This window comes from Zootoca vivipara, chromosome 3 (assembly GCF_965207765.1).
Source record: "Zootoca vivipara chromosome 3, rZooViv2.hap1.1, whole genome shotgun sequence".
Lineage (NCBI taxonomy): Eukaryota > Metazoa > Chordata > Lepidosauria > Squamata > Lacertidae > Zootoca > Zootoca vivipara.
In genome coordinates, this window is record NC_142586.1 from 70,301,558 (window position 1) to 70,320,157 (window position 18,600).

At 42.7% G+C, this 18,600-nt stretch overlaps 1 protein-coding gene across 43 annotated transcripts in view; it reads left to right on the plus strand.

Annotated features, from left to right (window-relative positions):
- The window catches only part of AFDN (afadin, adherens junction formation factor), a 91,817-nt gene that overhangs the window by 8,098 nt on the left and 65,119 nt on the right, over positions 1–18,600 (plus strand). For 32 of the 43 annotated variants that reach the window (XM_088666349.1, XM_088666373.1, XM_088666380.1 and 29 more), the window contains exons 2-3: positions 14,621–14,816; positions 17,929–18,044. In XM_088666349.1, the coding sequence (XP_088522475.1) occupies positions 14,621–14,816; positions 17,929–18,044 (312 nt within the window). The remainder of the gene's footprint in view (positions 1–14,620; positions 14,817–17,928; positions 18,045–18,600) is intronic. The other 11 variants (XM_088666351.1, XM_035108552.3, XM_035108553.3 and 8 more) reach the window with 1 other exon arrangement.

The following is an 18,600-nucleotide window of genomic DNA, read 5'->3' on the forward strand; positions in this document are numbered from 1 at the left end:
GCGGTCCTCCAGATGTTTTGGCCTACAACTCCCATGATCCCTAGCTAACAGGACCAGTGGTCAGGGATGATGGGAATTGTAGTCCAAAACATCTGGAGGGCCGAAGTTTGGGGATGCCTGATCTAGCCCTTAGACTCAAAATGGTATCCCAGACCCGTTGTTATGCATGAATATTTTCTTGTGGCAAAATGCGTCATAGCTGTTACCTTAATATTTTTGTTGAATATTTATGAAAGAAGAAAAACTTTTGAGAAAGCAGTTTTGTCCTGAATAACTTAATAGTTAGCTTCTCATTTGGGTTGATAATTTCAAAGTTTGCATTTTATTTTGCCACAATAAACTGGCTTAGCAAATTCCTTATAAAAGGTGGCTACTGTGGTCACTGATCTGAAGGAAAACATAGGTCCATTGAGTGTTATCTGTTTTAAATCTGAGCAGCTGTTTTGATTGTGTTATAAAAGGAAGTAAGGTGATGACTCATAGGACCCAGAGAGGTGTTGTGAAAAATAGTTTCTGGTTTGGCCTGTGTAACTGAAGGTGGGGTAGGAAACCGTGTAATGAAGTAATAACTTTGAGACTGGTATGCTGTGATGCTGTAGAGAAGAAGAAGAAGAGTTTGGATTTGATATCCCACTTTATCACTACCTGAAGGAGTCTCAAAGTGGCTAACAATCTTCTTTCCCCTCCTCCCCCACAACAGACACTCTGTGGGGTGAGTGGGGCTGAGAGACTTCAGAGAAGTGTGACTAGACCAAGGTAACCCAGCAGCTGCATGTGGAGGAGCGGAGACGCGAACCCGATTCCCCAGATTACGAGTCTACCGCTCTTAACCACTACACCACACTGGCACTAGAGATCTAAAGAATTGAGAGACTGATGTATGGAGATGGTGTTAACTGGTTTTCATTATGATAATTTTAAGATTTCTTAACAGTAAAGCATTTTGTGCTCAAATAAACTCTCCCTGATCCTTGAGATTGAAAGTTTAATGTTTGCTACTTTTTGATTCATTGGTTTTCTCTTTTGTAACCTCTGTACCATTTTCAAGGGCAGCCCCTCATAGAATATATTCCTGTAATCTATCCTTCCTATTCTTGGTTCAGGCCTGGATATGTGACTGAATCAGCTTTTGTTGCCCTAATTTCTTGATTGAGGTGGGACATGGGGAATGTTACTGTTCTTGATTTTTCTGTGGCTTTTGATACCGTTCACCATTGCATCCTCCCGGACCCACTCTCTGAAATTGCTATTTGAGACACTGTACTATAGTGGTTGTGATCTTCTCTGTAGGGGCAAGTCTAGAGAGTAGCATTGGGAGAGTGCTTATTGGCCACTGAAGCAGTGTTGACATTGACAAATATGGCTCATTCAGTATCCACATGCTACACACCTGCTTATTTAGGGGAATGCAACATTATCTAGATCAGGCTGTTCCTTCAAACCCCAGAGAAAGAGTTGAGTGTCACCATTGTACTGACAACACATCACTCCAGGTTCTCTGATAACCCCCTCCTGGTGGCTTCATATACCGTGTTTCTCCGAAAATAAGCCATACCCTGAAAATAAGCCATACCCCCCAAAATAGGCCATACCCCAAAAATAAGCCATAGTGATGGGCAGTTTAACCTTGTAGGTTAAACTGTACCATACTTAATAAACATAAAATAAGACATCCCCTGAAAATAAGCCACCGTGGGTTTTTTTGAGGAAAAATAAATATAAGACGGTGTCTAATTTTTGGAGAAACACGGTAGATGTTAAAAAGTATGGGAGACAGAACAAACTCTGTGGGACAACACGTGCACTCCTATGGGACATTATATGAACAGGTCATTCATATGAACAGGATGCAACTTTAAATGTGCAGTAGTTGAAGTTTTTTTTTAAAAAAAATCCTGGGCTTCAGTAGGTTAGAAAGAATGTCTCAGCCAAGAATTAATCTTGTATGTGTCCAATAGTAAGTAAACTTTCATAATCCTTATGAGCATTCTGTGGTTTTGTGGCCTGCCTTTGTATACCTCTGCACTTGAATTAATGGTTGAATAACCTGTTACATTCAGCAGATAGTTGTATTGCTACTCCATGGAATTGCAGACATGTTATAGAACAATAGACTTCAATTCAAGGCTGAAGAAATAAATCTGTTGCAAGCTTCAAAACGATGCTATTTCTGGTCTGGAGTGGAAACAGGTGTAAGAGAGGCTTGTGTGATTGCCCATCAAGAAGTGGCAGGTAAAGGGAAAGGTAGGGAGGCTCTCCCCGCTTTAGCAATTACAGGCAGATTTGGCCTTTGGCTTTCAGTCAGAATACCCTGACCTAGTGATCTGAAAATGAGATTGAAATTCTTGCACTGCATATTATTAGAATGGATGAAACATATTTAAGATGACCTGCATTATTACTGATATGTCCTGGTATTTCTGCCTGTGGAATGTGGTATGGTAGAATGCTGTTCATTCAAATTTTATTTAAGGCAACGTGCTGATTCATCTGAAGCAAGTGACAGCATTTCCTTCTGAGTATGTACCAGAGCTGACCAGAGTTGCCACACAAGTTTTCTTGTCATACACAGGATACACATACTGTAATATTTATTCAGAGAAGTGTTGGTGAAAGGGTGTTGAGAGAAGGTGGCTTTTTCACCCCCTTATCCCTTCCTGAACCCCTAAATAGGATGGGATATATCACAACAGGAGAAAGGGGGAGATGGTCAATATTTGGGCAAAAACACCTTCCGTTAAACATGCCATGGTGGTATTAATTAAATGTGACTTAATTAGGTGAATCCCAACGTGCTAGCCATAGTCACGAACAAGTGTTTCTTTCAGAAAATCTGATTTTGGTTCATTAGAACATTAAAAATCATATCCATGCAAATTATGACAAGTTTGTTAGGTTGTACAACTGAATTACTGTCTAAGCAATGAAGTGCTCAGGGTGCTTTATGTATGTAATTCTCTTTGTACAGTAATATACTTGATTGCCTTTCTTTTTAGTTTTATTTATTTAAAACTTGCTGCCTTTCAGTTTAAATATTTTTCAGGCTAACATAAAATAAAAATTAAATATAACAAGATTAAATAGCTAACTATGAACTCCAAAATACCATTACAGCAGTGATATTTTAAAGTTGTATTGTGGTGGTTTGCTTGTTTTTTGCACGCCGCAATACAAATGGAACATGTTGTAGCCTGCAAATAATAAGCAAACAAAGCAGTATAGTAAGCATGAATATAAATATACAAAGGTGTGTTGATTTGTTCAAGCTCTGTCAAATAATCAGCGTGCATAAGAAGTTGACTTTGATTTCATGGGGTTTACAAGCACAATCCTGTTGTCATTCCCTCTGGGATCAATGCTCAGGGTATGAGTGCAGTGTCTTGTGTAACCAACATGACATAAAGAAAGGTGGATCAAAAGACAGTTGGGCACGGTGGGCTCTTGTTTCTCTTCCTCTTGACCAGGGTTTCCCCAACTTTGGTCTCCAGCTGTTTTTGGACTACAACTCAAATCATCCATAGCTAGCATGGCCAGTGGTCATGGATGATGGGAATTGTAATTCAAAAACAGCTGCAGACTCAAGTTTCGGAAACCCTGCTCTAGAAAAACCACAAACTGTAACCGAGATTTGTTTTGCGGTTTGCAGCTCATGGTTTGGAGAAGACAAAGCACAAACCTGGGTTTGGATAACATGCTTGGCCAAACCATGGCTTAGCTCGCAGCAGTGCAGGAGGTGTAGGAATGCAACAGCTGCAGTCTCCTCTCTGGGATCCCTTACTGTCAAGTCAAGCTGTTTCTTTCTTGCTCTTTTTTGTAATCAGATGGCAGGAATATGTGTTCAAAGCAAAAATGGATAAGCTTAGATTCTTGTGATCTTTAACACATTTGTAGGGTTTTTAAAACAACCAAAGCACTGAATATATTATTGGTTTGTGGAATATTTCATTGGCACTATTTCTCAACAATACTTTTTTGTCTCTCTGCAGACTATTGTCGCTTTCTCTTGAAATTCATTTTCAAATATTTTATTATTTCTCTTATTGCTGTTAGCCTTTTAGCTGTAACTAAATCTGTACATACATTAGACTTTCGGCATTTAATATTAAGAATTTTATGTGTGTCCAATTTTTAAATCTAATGTTATAAAGTAATGTAGCTGAACATGTCTTTGCTTTCAGCTTGATTAATGGGAAGAAATGCAAGTTCTCGCACATGATTCTGTGATTCCGGGACATTTTCATGGAGTTTCCCATGTTGTGTCCTGTAATTATAAGAAATGCTTTTGTAAGATTCCACAGCTCTTTGCTTTCCCCCCTTGCTTTTGTTACATTTTCAGTAGCATATATTTTGTAATTGTTACTCTTGTGTTCTGTTGGGCATAATATTAATATATGTTATTGTTTGATAGCAAGAAGAAAACAGAAACATCACCTTCTAGATGCTAGCATTTAGTAGGGGGGGGGGGAAGCTGGTCCAGGGATAAAATGAGATATAGTTAACCCAAGTTCTGAAGAAGGGTTAGAGACAACAAGAAGATAAAGTAGCCCAGGAAAACTGTAGGCTATTTCTCTAGTTAAAAGGTAGTTTTTATATAAGGCTGAATGTGAGGGCTAGTGTATCCTGTCATAAGGAAATGGTAGACCTGCTGACAATTCATTCTTGTCTTAAGTCTATATCAATTATAGACTATATCAATGTGCCAATTATTTGTTGTAGCTGAATTGCCAACAATATTGTGAGCACTCATCTTGAAATTTGTGTTGAACAGAGTCTAATGTTATATGGGAGCTACAAATCTGGAGAAGGTGGAGAAGGGACTCTGCACTCTAAATGGGACCTGTGAAGTTAGGGCTTGGCTCAGTTCTGTTTGTGTCCTGTTTGACTCTGCTTGGTGGTGGTGACTGGTAGTAATTCTGGTAGTGGTGAGTGCACTGGAACACAATCCTTATCCTAAATAATGGGGTTGGAAATGGGAGGTAACAGACTCAATGAAGTTTTAAATGTGTGACACTGTAAAGCGGATGAATGTGTTGTGATTAACCCCTCACTCTACCTGAGATGCATTCTTTGCATTTTAGGGGTCCTTGTACAGCCCAGCTATCACAGTGTTAAGTCATTTTGTTTGTCTGTGTTTAATGGGAGATTAGACAACTTTATTGAAGATAAAGCTAACAGTGACTACTAGGAACAAGTGGGAGAGGAATGTTGCCTTCGTGTTCTGCTTTTGAGCTTCCCATGTGCATTTGGTTGGTCGCCGAGAGCAAAAGGGTATTACCGTGTTTCCCCTTTTTTAAGACACCGTCTTATAACTTTTTTCCCTCAAAAAAACACACGGTGGCTTATTTTCAGGGGGTGTCTTTTTTTCTTTCTTTTTTTTAAAGTGCCGGTACAACTGGGTCCCACTGGCTCAGGATGCTCAGCGCTCTCTTCCACGCGCATTATCAGCACCACACTCTAGCCAACTGAGCTATCCAGGTTTTACAACATAATACTGTAACATAATGCACAACATGATGTACATAACATCCATTAAATGAAACAAGAAAATAAGGAGATTATTTAAATACAATACATAATACATAGCAAGCAATTGCAGCAATTGAAACTGGGATTTTTTAATGCTACGTGTGTCCTCTACCATTATTGCTGTCAACCAGGCTGGCAGCAGCTCTCCAGGATTTCAAACTTGGGGGTACCTGGGGGTTAAACCTGGGATCCTTATGCATACAGAGCACAGGGTGCTCTGCCACTTTGTTATGGTCCTTTCCGTTTTCTGCCTCTTCTATTCTCTCCCTTTCCCCTCCTACCCATCCTGAGTCAAGGGCTCTCCTTCCTTGGAGGCTTTTAAGCAGAGGCTGAATGGCCACCTGCCATGTATGACCTAGCTGAGATTTTTGCATTGTAGGGGGTTGGACTAGATGACCCCCGAGGGTCCCTTCTAACTCTACAATTCTACCGATTCAACAAAGGGCATCATTATCACCATCACCAAACTGGTCCAAGCAACTAAGGAGAACGTCTTGCGTACACCCCTGTCCTTTTGATTGGCAGCTAAGCTTCGCCTGGCCGGCTTCCGAGTTGCAGCACCCGATTCTGCAAAGCTCGCCGCGCCGATGGGAGGACGCCCGCCTGCCTGCCGCGCAAGAAGTTAGGCAGAGCCGCACAAGCTGCACAAACTCTGCAAAGAGGCGGGGGCGGGGGCAGTCCTGCCAAACGGGTTGAGTAACCCCGCCGGCGGGATACGGAGATGGCGTAAGGGAGCTGCCTGCTTCTGAGGCGGCCTTTCGAGAGCCTCGGGCGGCAGAGAGGCGCTCCAGGGCCGGCGGCTCTCCTCGGGGACGGGAAGAGCCGCATTTCCTGAGGGGAACAGCCTGCGGGCTGGGCTCTGGGGAGGGGTGGGAAGGTGCTTGGCCCCTGCTGCCCCCTCAGCTGTGAGGTAAACCTGCAACGAGCCCACACTTTTCCCTCCGCAAGCAACGAGCCCCTCTCTCTTTCCTCCTGACGCTCGTGCCCTTGGTGCTCCGTGCGGGAAGGAGGGGGAGAGGAGCGGCGTCAGCTCTCGGCAAGGAGGCCAGGGCAGCTGAATGATGAGCCAAAGAGGAACCTGCGCGGCACCTTTTCTCTGTCGGGGAGGGGGGGGGAGAGAGACGCGATCACAAACATACAGAGAGAGACAGACGCGCACACAGGGGGAGAGAGAGAGAAAGACGCACGGGGAGAGAGAGAGACGCGCACGCACACACAGAGAAAGAGACGGACGCACACACACACACACAGAGTGTGCAGCGCTGCTTCGCACTTTGTCAGCGCTGCAGCCGCCGCCACTTCCGAGCGCCAACCCGACCTGGCAGGCTTCCTCCTCCTGCCATCGCCGGCATTGCAGGAGCTGGGTCCTGCTGGCTTGTGCCCTCGGTGCTCCGTGCGGCACTGCTGCACGCTTTATCGGCGCTGCAGCAGCAGCCACCGCTTCCGGGCACTGACCCGACCCAGCAGGCTTCCTCCTCCTGTTGCAGCCAGCATGCTGGGTCCCGCTAGCTGGTTGGGGCGCTCAGTGGTCTTGCTCCGCACATCGCGGAAGTATGGCTTATTTTCGGGGTATGTCTTACATTTCTCAAATGATTAAAAACCCTGCCATGGCTTACTTTTTGACTACGTATTAAAAAGGGGGAAACACGGTAGAGAAGAGAGTCTTTTTATGATCTACCATGGCTCTTCATTATGTCTATCTACCCAATCTAAAAAGCCAGTTTCCAACTTTTCATTGCACTGTAGCATTACCAAAAAATAGAATTCAGAATAGTGCTGTCTAAATAGAAACAGGCATCATTTTTTTAAATTGCTGTCCTTGGTGACCACTTCAGGTTTAGCCTCCTGTACCCTTTTGAAGCTACGAACATGAGTTTGACCAAGCTGTAGGAGGCAGTGGAAGATAGGAGTGCCTGGCGTGCTCTGGTCCATGGGATCACGAAGAGTCGGACACGACTAAATGACTAAACAACAACAACACCCTTTCCCTTTGCATGTCAATTAATGGTTGTCATACAATTTTATGATAAAGCATTGTATTTAGGACTGGAAAATTTTTTGACGAGAGCTCCTTCTTCCCAACATTGGGTACTCAGCCTTCATTGACAGAGATTCCACAGGGGGATCTTTCTGCAGAGGGCCCAAGTAGCCTTTACAATACGTATGCAGAAGTTCTTTGTGTGTGTGCATGCAACTTAGCTGTTGAAACAACAGGCATTTTGGGTAGTTCTTAAGACATTCAAATTAGAACCTTTGCTCATAACTCTGCATTGTATATACAGTCGTACCTCGGGTTACGAACTCGATCCGTTCCAGGTTGCAGTTCGTAACCCAAAAAGGTTGCAAACTGAGCGCCATTTTTGCGCATGCGCGGAACACACACGCGCCGAAAACACTTCCGGGGTGCGGAGTTCGTAACCCGAACTGTTCGCAACCCGAGCGGTTCGTAACCCGAGGTACGACTGTATAAACATAAAACTTTATAACAGTGCTTCAGACAATTCCTAATGCCAATGAAGAAAATAGAACCATAATTTTTGTGGAACTCCTTGACACAGGAGGTTAGGTTATCTCCTTTGCTGGTGTTCAGTCAACTAGAAAGTTCTTTTATAAAAAGCTTTTGACTTTTGTGGTTTTAGGGGGTTTTATAGTCTGGCTCTCTTGTGTTCTTTCTTCTTTTGCCTTTATTAACAATCTCTTATATCATATGACACATTTCATACAGCATATCTCGTATAATATATATAGTACCTCGGTTTGTGAATGCAATCTGTTCCGCGGAGGTATTCGCTCGCCGAGGCATTCGATTGCCGAAGGCATGCTTTTGCACGTGCACAGATTGCGACTGTGCATCTGACGCCGCGGAACCCGGATGTAAACACTTCCGGGTCCGCGGCGTTCGTAAACGGAGGTTTTCGTAAACAGAAGTAGGCGTAAACCGAGGTTCCACTGTATATATACATATGTATTGTACACCTTCTTGAGTAAGCATATACTGTATATAATCTGTGTAGGCAAAAACCATATAGTGTATAATTAGTATTCTGTTTACTTACATAAATTAAACTGATTTGTATTTTTACTATCTTTTGTTGTCTTATCTATTTGTTAGCATGAATTAAAGAAAGAAAAAAACTAAACAAAAAAGGTGTAGTTGAACTTCCTATCATTTCCTGGTGTATAGCCTTATTCTAGTCATGAATATACCTATCATTATTGAGTTATTCTTTGTTGTTGTTGTTGTTGTTGTTGTTTAGTTGTTTAGTCGTGTCCGACTCTTTGTGACCCCATCGACTATAGCACGCCAGGCACTCCTGTCTTCCACTGCCTCCCACAGTTTGGTCAAACTCATGTTCGTAGCTTCGAGAACACTGTCCAACCATCTCATCCTCTGTCGTCCCCTTCTCCTTGTGCCCTCAATCTTTCCCAACATCAGGGTCTTTTCCAGGGAGTCTTCTCTTCTCATGAGGTGGCCAAAGTATTGGAGCCTCAGCTTCACGATCTGTCCTTCCAGTGAGCACTCAGAGCTGATTTCCTTCAGAATGGATAGGTTTGATCTGCTTGCAGTCCATGGGACTCTCAAGAGTCTCCTCCAGCACCATAATTCAAAAGCATCAATTCTTTGGCGATCAGCCTTCTTTATGGTCCAGCTCTCACTTCCATACATCACTACTGGGAAAACCATAGCTTTAACTATACGGACCTTTGTCGGCAAGGTGATGTCTCTGCTTTTTAAGATGCTGTCTAGGTTTGTCATTGCTTTTCTCCCAAGAAGCAGGCGTCTTTTAATTTCGGGACTGCAGGAGCCCAAGAAAGTAAAATCTCTTACTGCCTCCATTTCTTCCCCTTCTATTTGCCAGGAGGTGATGGGACCAGTGGCCATGATCTTGGTTTTTTTGATGTTGAGCTTCAGACCATATTTTGTGCTCTCCCTTTTCACCCTCATTAAAAGGTTCTTTAATTCCTCCTCACTTTCTGCCATCAAGGTTGTGTCATCTGCATGTCTGAGGTTGTTGATATTTCTTTCGGCAATCTTAATTCCGGTTTGGGATTCTTCTAGTCCAGCCTTTCACATGATGAATTCTGCATATAAGTTAAATAAGCAGGGAGAAAATATACAACCTTGTCGTACTCCTTTCCCAATTTTGAACCAATCAGTTGTTCCATATCCAGTTTTAAGTGTAGCTTCTTGTCCCACATAGAGATTTTTCAGGAGACAGATGAGGTGATCAGGTACTCCAATTTCTTTAAGAACTTGCCATAGTTTGCTGTGGTCGACACAGTCAATGGCTTTTGCATAGTCAATGAAGCAGAAGATGTTTTTCTGGAACTCTCTAGCCTTCACCACGACAAGGCATTGATCCATGAAGGGGGAGTTATTCTTTATATTCCTTCTAATACAGTCTTACAACAGTTAGTGCCTTTTGACTTATTTCTCATATGTTTCACTATATAAGGGTCAATCAAATGCTGCCATACCGGTAGATGTTATACCACTGTTATAATTTTGTAAATATTTCTTATTTATCCCTTTTTTGTACAAATACTTGTCTTGTGTTGCCTCTCAAGCTATTAGTCAGCTGTGCCATTTCTACATATTCCTGTAATGCTCAAATTTTTTGGAATATCATTGCCGAGAATGCTTAGCAGAAAAGCCTCAGGCTTTTATAGAAAGGTTAACCCATAGATTTTTTTTCAGCTCATCATAAACAAGGCACCAGAATTCTCTAAATCTTCCTACATGTCCACCACATATGATACATGTCTCCATTGCTTTCCCCACATTTCCAACAGTTGTTTGCTATGTTTTTGTACATCTTTGAGAGCTTTGATGGGGTTAGATACCACCTATATTGCATCTTTAACATGTTTTCTTTAATGTTATATATAACATGCCGTAAACTTCATAGTTGTTTTCCAGAGGGAAAACCTCTGGCTCTCTTGTGTTCAGTTCTGGGATGTTTTGTTGTGGTGGCAGTTTTTAAAAATGAAATATCATTGCTATGTTGTTGGTGTATTGTTTTAGCTGTTTTGGGCATCTCTATTCAGAGAGGAAATGTGAGTTATAAATTATAAATGTTCAGCTTTTGCCACACCTTTTCTGTTGTGGAATGCTCTCCCCTGAGAGTCTTATGTGCCTAGATCTATTCTTGCCTTTTAGAAAGTAGATGAAGACTAGGGCATAGAGCCAATGAGTCTTCCTGCATTTGCGTATCTGAATTTGGTTTAGTGAACTGCAGGGAGAGAGATCAAGAGAAAGTATGTGCTTCGTTTCTGAAGAGCTGCTCACATGCCACCTCCTTTTCTCTCTGGCCCATGAAAAAATGTTGGAATTCCTAACTTGAATGGGGTGGTGAGGGCTAGTGGGAGGGATTGCTGTTAGTACTGCACTGTAAAGCAGCACAGTATAAATGATGATTTCTCTTTTTACTCCTGGAAGTATGTGGGGTATGTGGTGAGCAAATGGGGTAGGTTATGGAGTGAGAAAATCAGATGAGTAGATAGGAAGGTTCATTTCTTGATTATTGTTTTTGCAGGGCTAACCAGTCTGTTTTTTACATACAATTTATGAGTGGCTCCCATATTTATTTTTTTAGTTAGTTCTCACTTTGACTCTCCAGGTTTCACAAGTCTTAGGAGGATTTCTGCCCCTTCCCCTCTTCTGTGCTCCTTCCCCTGGCTAGGGAACTACTCCTCAGTGGAAGGGGGCATATATGTGAGTGCATGTCTTGTTTCTGAGCTGCTGAGTTAGCACTTATGCATTAGTTTTGCACTGTGGAGGTTTCCAGTGTACCCTAGCAAGTAAGACCTAGAGATTCCTGTCATGGCTTTTAGTACGTTATTGTTGCTTAGTGTTTGGATGTTCACAAGATGCTTGTGGATTTAAGTAGGATATCATTATCTTAGTTACAATAAACATTCCTGTGAAACAATGAAAGTCGTATGTTGTGCATGTATATGAACTATCTCGCATTCCCTTTATCAGATAATTCCCTAGAACAGGGGTGTCAAACTCAAATTCATCGGGGGCCGCATCAGCAGTTTGGTCACCCTCAAAGGGCCAGTTGCGTCTGTAGGACTATGTGTCCACTCTTTATTATCATAAATTATTGTCACTGCATTCAATTATTACTGTTTTTTGTAATAATGTAAGCTCATTCCCGCCCCCACGCGGATCACATTCCTGCGTCGTGGCGCGTGTGTGGGAGGGGATGTAAACGAGGGAAATTTGAACAAAAGGTGGGGATCGACGGCTTCCGGGGGGGGGGGCGCAACTAAACCTTCGGCAGGAAGGAGAAAGCCACTGCTGGGATTAAAAACCTGCAGATGGAAAGAGGGCTTCCCTCTCCCGCCCTGCGCACACCCAAACCCCGCTAGGCTGGATGCCACACGCTGCAACCCACCCCATGCTTTGGAGAGGGGCAGGAACATGCAGTGCAACGCCAACTCCCTGCTTTGCTTTTGCATCCTCCTTCCTCAGCGCCAGAGTCCCTTCCGCTCGCGCTGAGGGAGGGCAGCGGATTTCCCGAGGAGGAAGGCGGCGGCAGCCCCAGCAGACGTGCATCTTCGCCTCAGAGCTGCTCTTCCGCCCACCCGCGCTGTTGTCGTCTTCGCCGCCGCCTCTCCCTACAGGGACTGCAGGCAGAGGAGGCTTGAAACCCCCCCCCAAAAAAAATTCCCCTCCCACCTACTCAAACCTCGAGGCGACTCCATCTGGAGCCCTACATCACGAGGGGCTGAGAGGAGGAGGCGGCAGAGCGGGAAGAGCAGGAACCCGTGCCGTCGTCGTCGCCTCCCTCCCGGCCGCCCCCCGGGGAGCAGCTCCGCCGGAACTGAGAAGCCAAAGGGCGGCTCGGGGGTGGGGGGCAGAGCAAAAGCCAGGCACCCTCCCGAGTGTCTATGAGGAGAAACGGGGGAAGAGGGAAGGGAAACCCGGCTCCATCAAGAGAGCGGCTGTTGCGCTTCGCCTACTTCCCCCTCAGGCTCACTCCGCGTCCCTTTCGCCCGCTCGCTCGCCCACCTCCCGGATGCAGCCGAGGAGAGGAAGGGAAGCGGCGGGCGGCGGCTCCCCATTGCCGCCTCACTCGCTCTCAGAGACAACAGCAAAGCCCGCCAAAAAAAAAATCCAGCACTGCTCTGTCCCGGCACCAACTTTGCCGGTGGCACCTGTAGGGCTTTCCTACCTCCTCGGCGGGCTTCCTCCTCCTCCTCCTCCTGCATCTCACTTCCCCGTCTGGCCGCTGTTCCACCGCCTCCCTCAGCCTCATTCAAAATTGAAATTCCCTGGCCAAGGCCGTCAGCGCGGCTCCAGCGCCCCGGCCTCCGCCTGCAGCCCCACCCCCGGTTTTGACCCTCGGCCAATCGCAGGCTCCAGAACTACTGTCAGCGGCTATTGTCGTTGTCGGCTACGCGGGCCACATGACGAGGTCTGGCGGGCCGGATTAGGCCCCCGGGCCTTGTGTTTGACACCCGTGCCCTAGAATTTCACATGGCAACTACTTTAATAACTTGTCTTGAATTTAGGGCTCTAAAGGTTAAAGCTAGCACTTTGAATTGAGCCCAGAAGTGGACTGGGACCCAGTGCAGATGATGAAGCACTGGTGTAATGGGATGATATTGATCATGCTCAAATAATCTGGCCACCTTAATTTGGACCAACTGAAGAGATTCTGGACTGTTTTCAGAGGCAGACCCACACATTATAGTAATCAAACTGGGAGGTTACAAGAATTGGGTGAACTCCAGCAAGCCTTTATTTGTCCATGTAGGGTCACCGTTGTTACATCACCCCAAGTTGATAAATGCATAGTGCATTAATTTAAGAATGCAGCTATTGTAGAGCATGTACCTTGGCTGTCTGAAGACGATAGACTGCTTTGTGAGGGTAATGTTCCTTTAAGATATGAGCTAGAAAGAACCACCTGAAATATACTAGAAGTGAAGGGATGTTGCCAGTAGCAGTCAGAGTGTGTGAGAGAACAACCCAGAATGTTAACTAAGATGGACTGCTATTGTACTAAAGCATGTAAGAAGTTTCCAGCATTGCTGAATAATGCAGGGATTTATTTTCATAACTACAATTTTTTTGCTGGACATTTTAAATATTTTAGGATACATAATTTTGAAAATATAAAAAATAACCCAGCTGCATTTGCCTGAAATTGTTTCTCCTTTCTGTACTTACTCATGGTTTATGAAGCTTAGGGTGATCATCATACAATTAACCAATTGTAATAAAACCTGAAGCAGTGGTGCAGTTAATACACTGTGTTTAAACACCAGTCTATAAAGTCTATATACACCTTGTGTATTGTTTTCAAATAATTCAGATTTCATTCGTGAGATTCTATAGTACAGACTCCAGTTGAGTCTCCCTTGGGGGCTGGAGGTGGATTCCATAAGTAGGGATCATCACCAAGAAGGCCCTTTCTCTGTTTGCCGTCACCTCATGTCACGTGGGGAAACCTGAGAAAAAGAGCCTCTGATGAAAATCTCAAGGTAAAGGCAGATATAGAATCATAGAGTTGGAAGAGACCACAAGGGCCATCCAGTCCAACCCCCTGCCAAGCAGGAAACACCATCAAAGCATTCTTGACATATATGGCAGAAGACGCAATTTGGAACTATTATGATACAGATCATCCAATTGTGGAGTCTTAATGTGATGCATTCACCATGATAAATGTTGTTTTAGGATCAGTAAACATGCTATTCATGAAAAGTGCTAAAATTTAAAACATTGCAGTAGTCAAGCTTCAAATGCAGATCACTTGGAGTTATTTGTTTAAACTGTTTCTGATATAGAACTAAGCATATTTAAAATCAAAGTACTCCAGTTTATATAGGTGTATGGGTATGGACAAGAGTTATCTGCTATGGCAGTTACCTGCTATTTCTAGTTGTGGGAAAAGTAAACATAAGAGACTATTTCCTCCGCTCATACACTTCTCTTTCATAGAATGTGTTGAATATGTAAGAATAACTTGGTGTATTGGAGAGGCAAAATAATTGATAAATGTATAGAAATAAATTATTACATGAAAAAGCAAGTGAATTGACAAAATGTCATTGATTCTATTTTATTTCATTACAGGATCTGGAATTCCATGGAGTTATGAGATTTTATTTTCAAGACAAAGCAGCTGGAAATTTTGCAACAAAATGTATCCGTGTGTCTAGCACTGCTACAACTCAGGATGTAATAGAAACACTTGCAGAGAAATTTCGGCCGGATATGCGGATGTTATCATCCCCTAAATACTCACTTTATGAAGTGCACGTCAGTGGAGGTTAGTGTATTAAGTTTGGGACTACTCAAAACTTAAAACTATATCTATATTAATTGCAGAGAGCGAGGGAGTAAAATTTGGCTTAGAAGATTAAGTAATTTCCAATTACTGCTTGGCAGTTACATTGCTTGGCAGTTTCCCTTGGCAGTTACATTGATTAGATACAACAAAATTGTCGGTTAAAATGACATATTGAAAACTTGCAACATAAAAACATAAAGTCACACACACTCACAAATTACAATATAAGAAAATTCAGATTCAAAATGTCAGACCTCAAGATTTGGCCTCAGAAAAAAAGTCTCCCATTGCCTTAATGAAGAGGAAGATCTTGCATTGGTTTTTGAAGGCTTGAAGGCTTGTTCTGAGATTATTATTTTTTAAAGAAGTGTGTCCACAATGCTGGGTTTACAGTAGTTTAGAAGGATTTTTCATTAACTGATGCCAGCTATTAGTCCACACAGTAATGATAATATGAATTAATTGTATTCTCAAGGATTAATTAATAGAATGCTTTTGAACATGGAGTGTAAATTTCAGCTGGCTCAGAATGTGGTACCGTGTTTCTCATATTATAAGACATGTCTTATATTTATTTTTTCCTCAAAAAAACACACTATGGCTTATTTTCAAGGGATGTCTTATTTTTTTCCTCCTTCTGCTGCTGCGGCCGGCATTGCTGCTGCGCCTATCACTATGTCTTATTTTCGGGGTATGGCTTATATTCCTTGAATGCTTAAAAATCCTGCTATGGCTTATTTTATGGGTATGTCTTAAAATATGAGAAACAGGGTACCTCACCTCTTAAAGACAGTTGGTATTATACACAACTACTTTCTTTCATTTGTACTGGGTACTGATTTCTCTCGAGGGCCCTGCTTGCTAGAAACAATGTGTAATCTTAATATAATCATGCAGGAAAACAGTTTCTACAGAAAGCTCAGAATTGCACATCTGAACAGAATAACCAGTCATTGTCTTGAACAACAGTAGAATGAATGTTAAGCCAAACTCTGAAACTCCTTTAATGCTCTCTTCCATTGACATATTTTTTTTTCAGGCTGTAATATACCAAGCAGTGCATGCACATATAGCATACAGACACTGCCTTTAATAATTATTTTAAAGTATTTTACTCATTTGCATATTTTTCTTTTGGAAATTAACCAAATTTTCTAGGCTGCATGTCAGGATTTGATGCTAACATTGTATACCAGTTGATAGTTAGGAACTTCATTAGGTTTTCTGGAACTGCTTGTAATAGTGTTTTTTGTGTGCATATCTACTTTTCTGTGGGTTCTGCTTATTCTTGACTGGTTGGTACTGTTAAGTGTCTACTGTTTCAGCTTTTAAGAAGCAACGTTGACATAAAATGCGTTGGGCTTCTATCTTGTTAACACTGTTTTTAATTTTTTAATAATCTGTTAGATGTTGATGTCTGGATATCTGGAGTTTGGTATCATCACTGTGTTTATGGCACTCTATTTTATTTCATTCTTGGCTGGTTTAGGAATATGAATATTGACTATGAACTAGTTTGTGTTTTGATTTGGTAGTGGATTGGATATGCCTTGGTAAACTGAAGCTGAATTGAGAGTCAGCATGGTCAAGTGCTGTTTTGTTTTATTGGTTTTAAAAACTGTTTCAGGCTTACAAATTTATCTTACCGTATATACTGGCGTATTAGACGGCTTTTGAACCCAGGAAATTTTTTTCAAAAGTTGGGGGCCCGTCTTATACGCCGGGTCCAAGAATCTGCAGTCACCGCATACGGTGGGGGGAGCTCAAAAACGGCCGCATCCCCACTGTATGCAGTGACCATATGAACGCAAAGAAGCGCGCTTGGGAGGGGGCTGCTCCCCGCCAGGGAGAATGGCTCCCTCATGGCTTTGTGACCTGGATCAGCGCAGAGATACAGTTTTGTGTATTTCATTGGTGTCAAGCTGCTGCCTCTTCTCTTTTTGTCAGCGCAAAGCAAAGGGATCTCTCCGTCTCTCTCTCTCTCTCCGCTCTCTCTTTCACTGCTGCTCAGCGTCTTTCGCTGGCTGTGTGAGCCTCCGATGTCTCTGCCCCTCTATCGCTATCCTCTCTATGGTTTCTTTCCCCCCCTTTTGCTGTCTCTGCCTCCCTCTCCCTCTCCCTCCTTTTGATCGATGTCTCTGCTTCTCTATCTCTCCTCTCTCTGGCTTCTTTCCCCTTCTCAATAACTAAGCAAGCAAGCAAACAAACAAACCACCATTTCCCCGGCTGCAGACTTGAGTGCTGGAGAAGACAGCCTCCCCTCCCCGCCAAAAAAGGGCTGGAGTACATCCCAAATTCTATATTTTAACTTGAAAAGTAAGGGGTCGTCTTATACGCCCAGTCGCCTTATACGCCAGCATATACGGTAATCTCTTACCATAAAATTTTAATCCACATTCCCCATTTCTTATAAAGATGTTCAAAATCTAACAGAACAGCCAGAATTTTAAAAAGTTATATTACATGTTCTTGAATTTAAATTGGATATTTACTAAATATGATGTTTTTGTAAGTACAGCTTGAGGGGCTACTTCTTAGTAGAAGGATGACTTTAAAAATGAAGTAATGGCTAACCTGTCAGTTTCTAGCTTTGGCTTTGTGAGCAATATTAATCTGAAATGGTAATGAGGAAATGGCTTTAATAACTGTCATTTAAAAAAATAAAAAATAGGAGCCATAGAGGAGCCCCTCCTTTCACTTATGGAAGGAGCTTTGAAATGAATAAATATTAGAATTGTCTGAGTTGCCTACTGGCACAGCTTGCCAGTGGTTCATATTCTGCTCTGATTTTAAAACAGGGCAGCTAACCAGGTATCCCCCAAATGTTATGGACTGCAACTCCCATCAGCTCCAGCCAGCATGACCAATGAATAGGAATGATGGGAGCTGATATCCACAACATATGGAAGGTACCATGTCAGCTGCCACTGCTTTGAAAGTTCTGATATGATCTTCTGCTTCAGAAGTGCAATAAATTAAAGCATGAATTAAATCTTGTTCTTTGGCTAGTAAGTTAACAGTCAATGTACTGCAATTGTTGATCTTGAAATAGTAAGTAATCACTAGTTGTGCTTTATTTCATATTTTGAAGAAGAAAGAAGATTGGATATAGACGAGAAACCTTTAGTTGTACAATTAAATTGGAACAAAGATGATCGAGAAGGAAGATTTGTACTCAAGAATGAAAATGATGCACTTTCTGCAAAGGTAAAAGAAAGCAATATTACTGTATATTTTGGACACTATTGTAAATGCATTTGAGTTTTCATAAATTGCCTTTGGGCTTGCAACAACAAATCTGGCAATGTATTGTGGGTACATATGACCGAGTTTTGGATAATCCTTCTCCATTATATTCACATCCTACAGCCTATTAGTGTGTGTCATCAGACAGTCTGCTCTGATTTATTGTCACTGCTGGGCAGCCATCAGGGATCACATCTCTGCTAGCTACTGACTTGACTGATGAGGCTAAGCAGTTGATTGCAAAATGTTTCTGGGGTATCTTCCATGGTCAACAAATTAAGTTAAAATATCATAGTTTTGCTCACAGTCAATGAATATTCAACTGACACTTGCTGAGGTGGCCAGTTGGTCAGATTACTCCAGAGGTCCTGGTTTATGCAAGTGATTTTACTCTTAAAATTTATTGCAAAGAAATTACAGTGAGCCACCATCAGTTCTGCCTATTGCTTTGGGCCAGGCTGTAAAAGAACCATGCTACGTGGAAAAGCTCTGCTAATATGTCGCCTGACTGCATCAT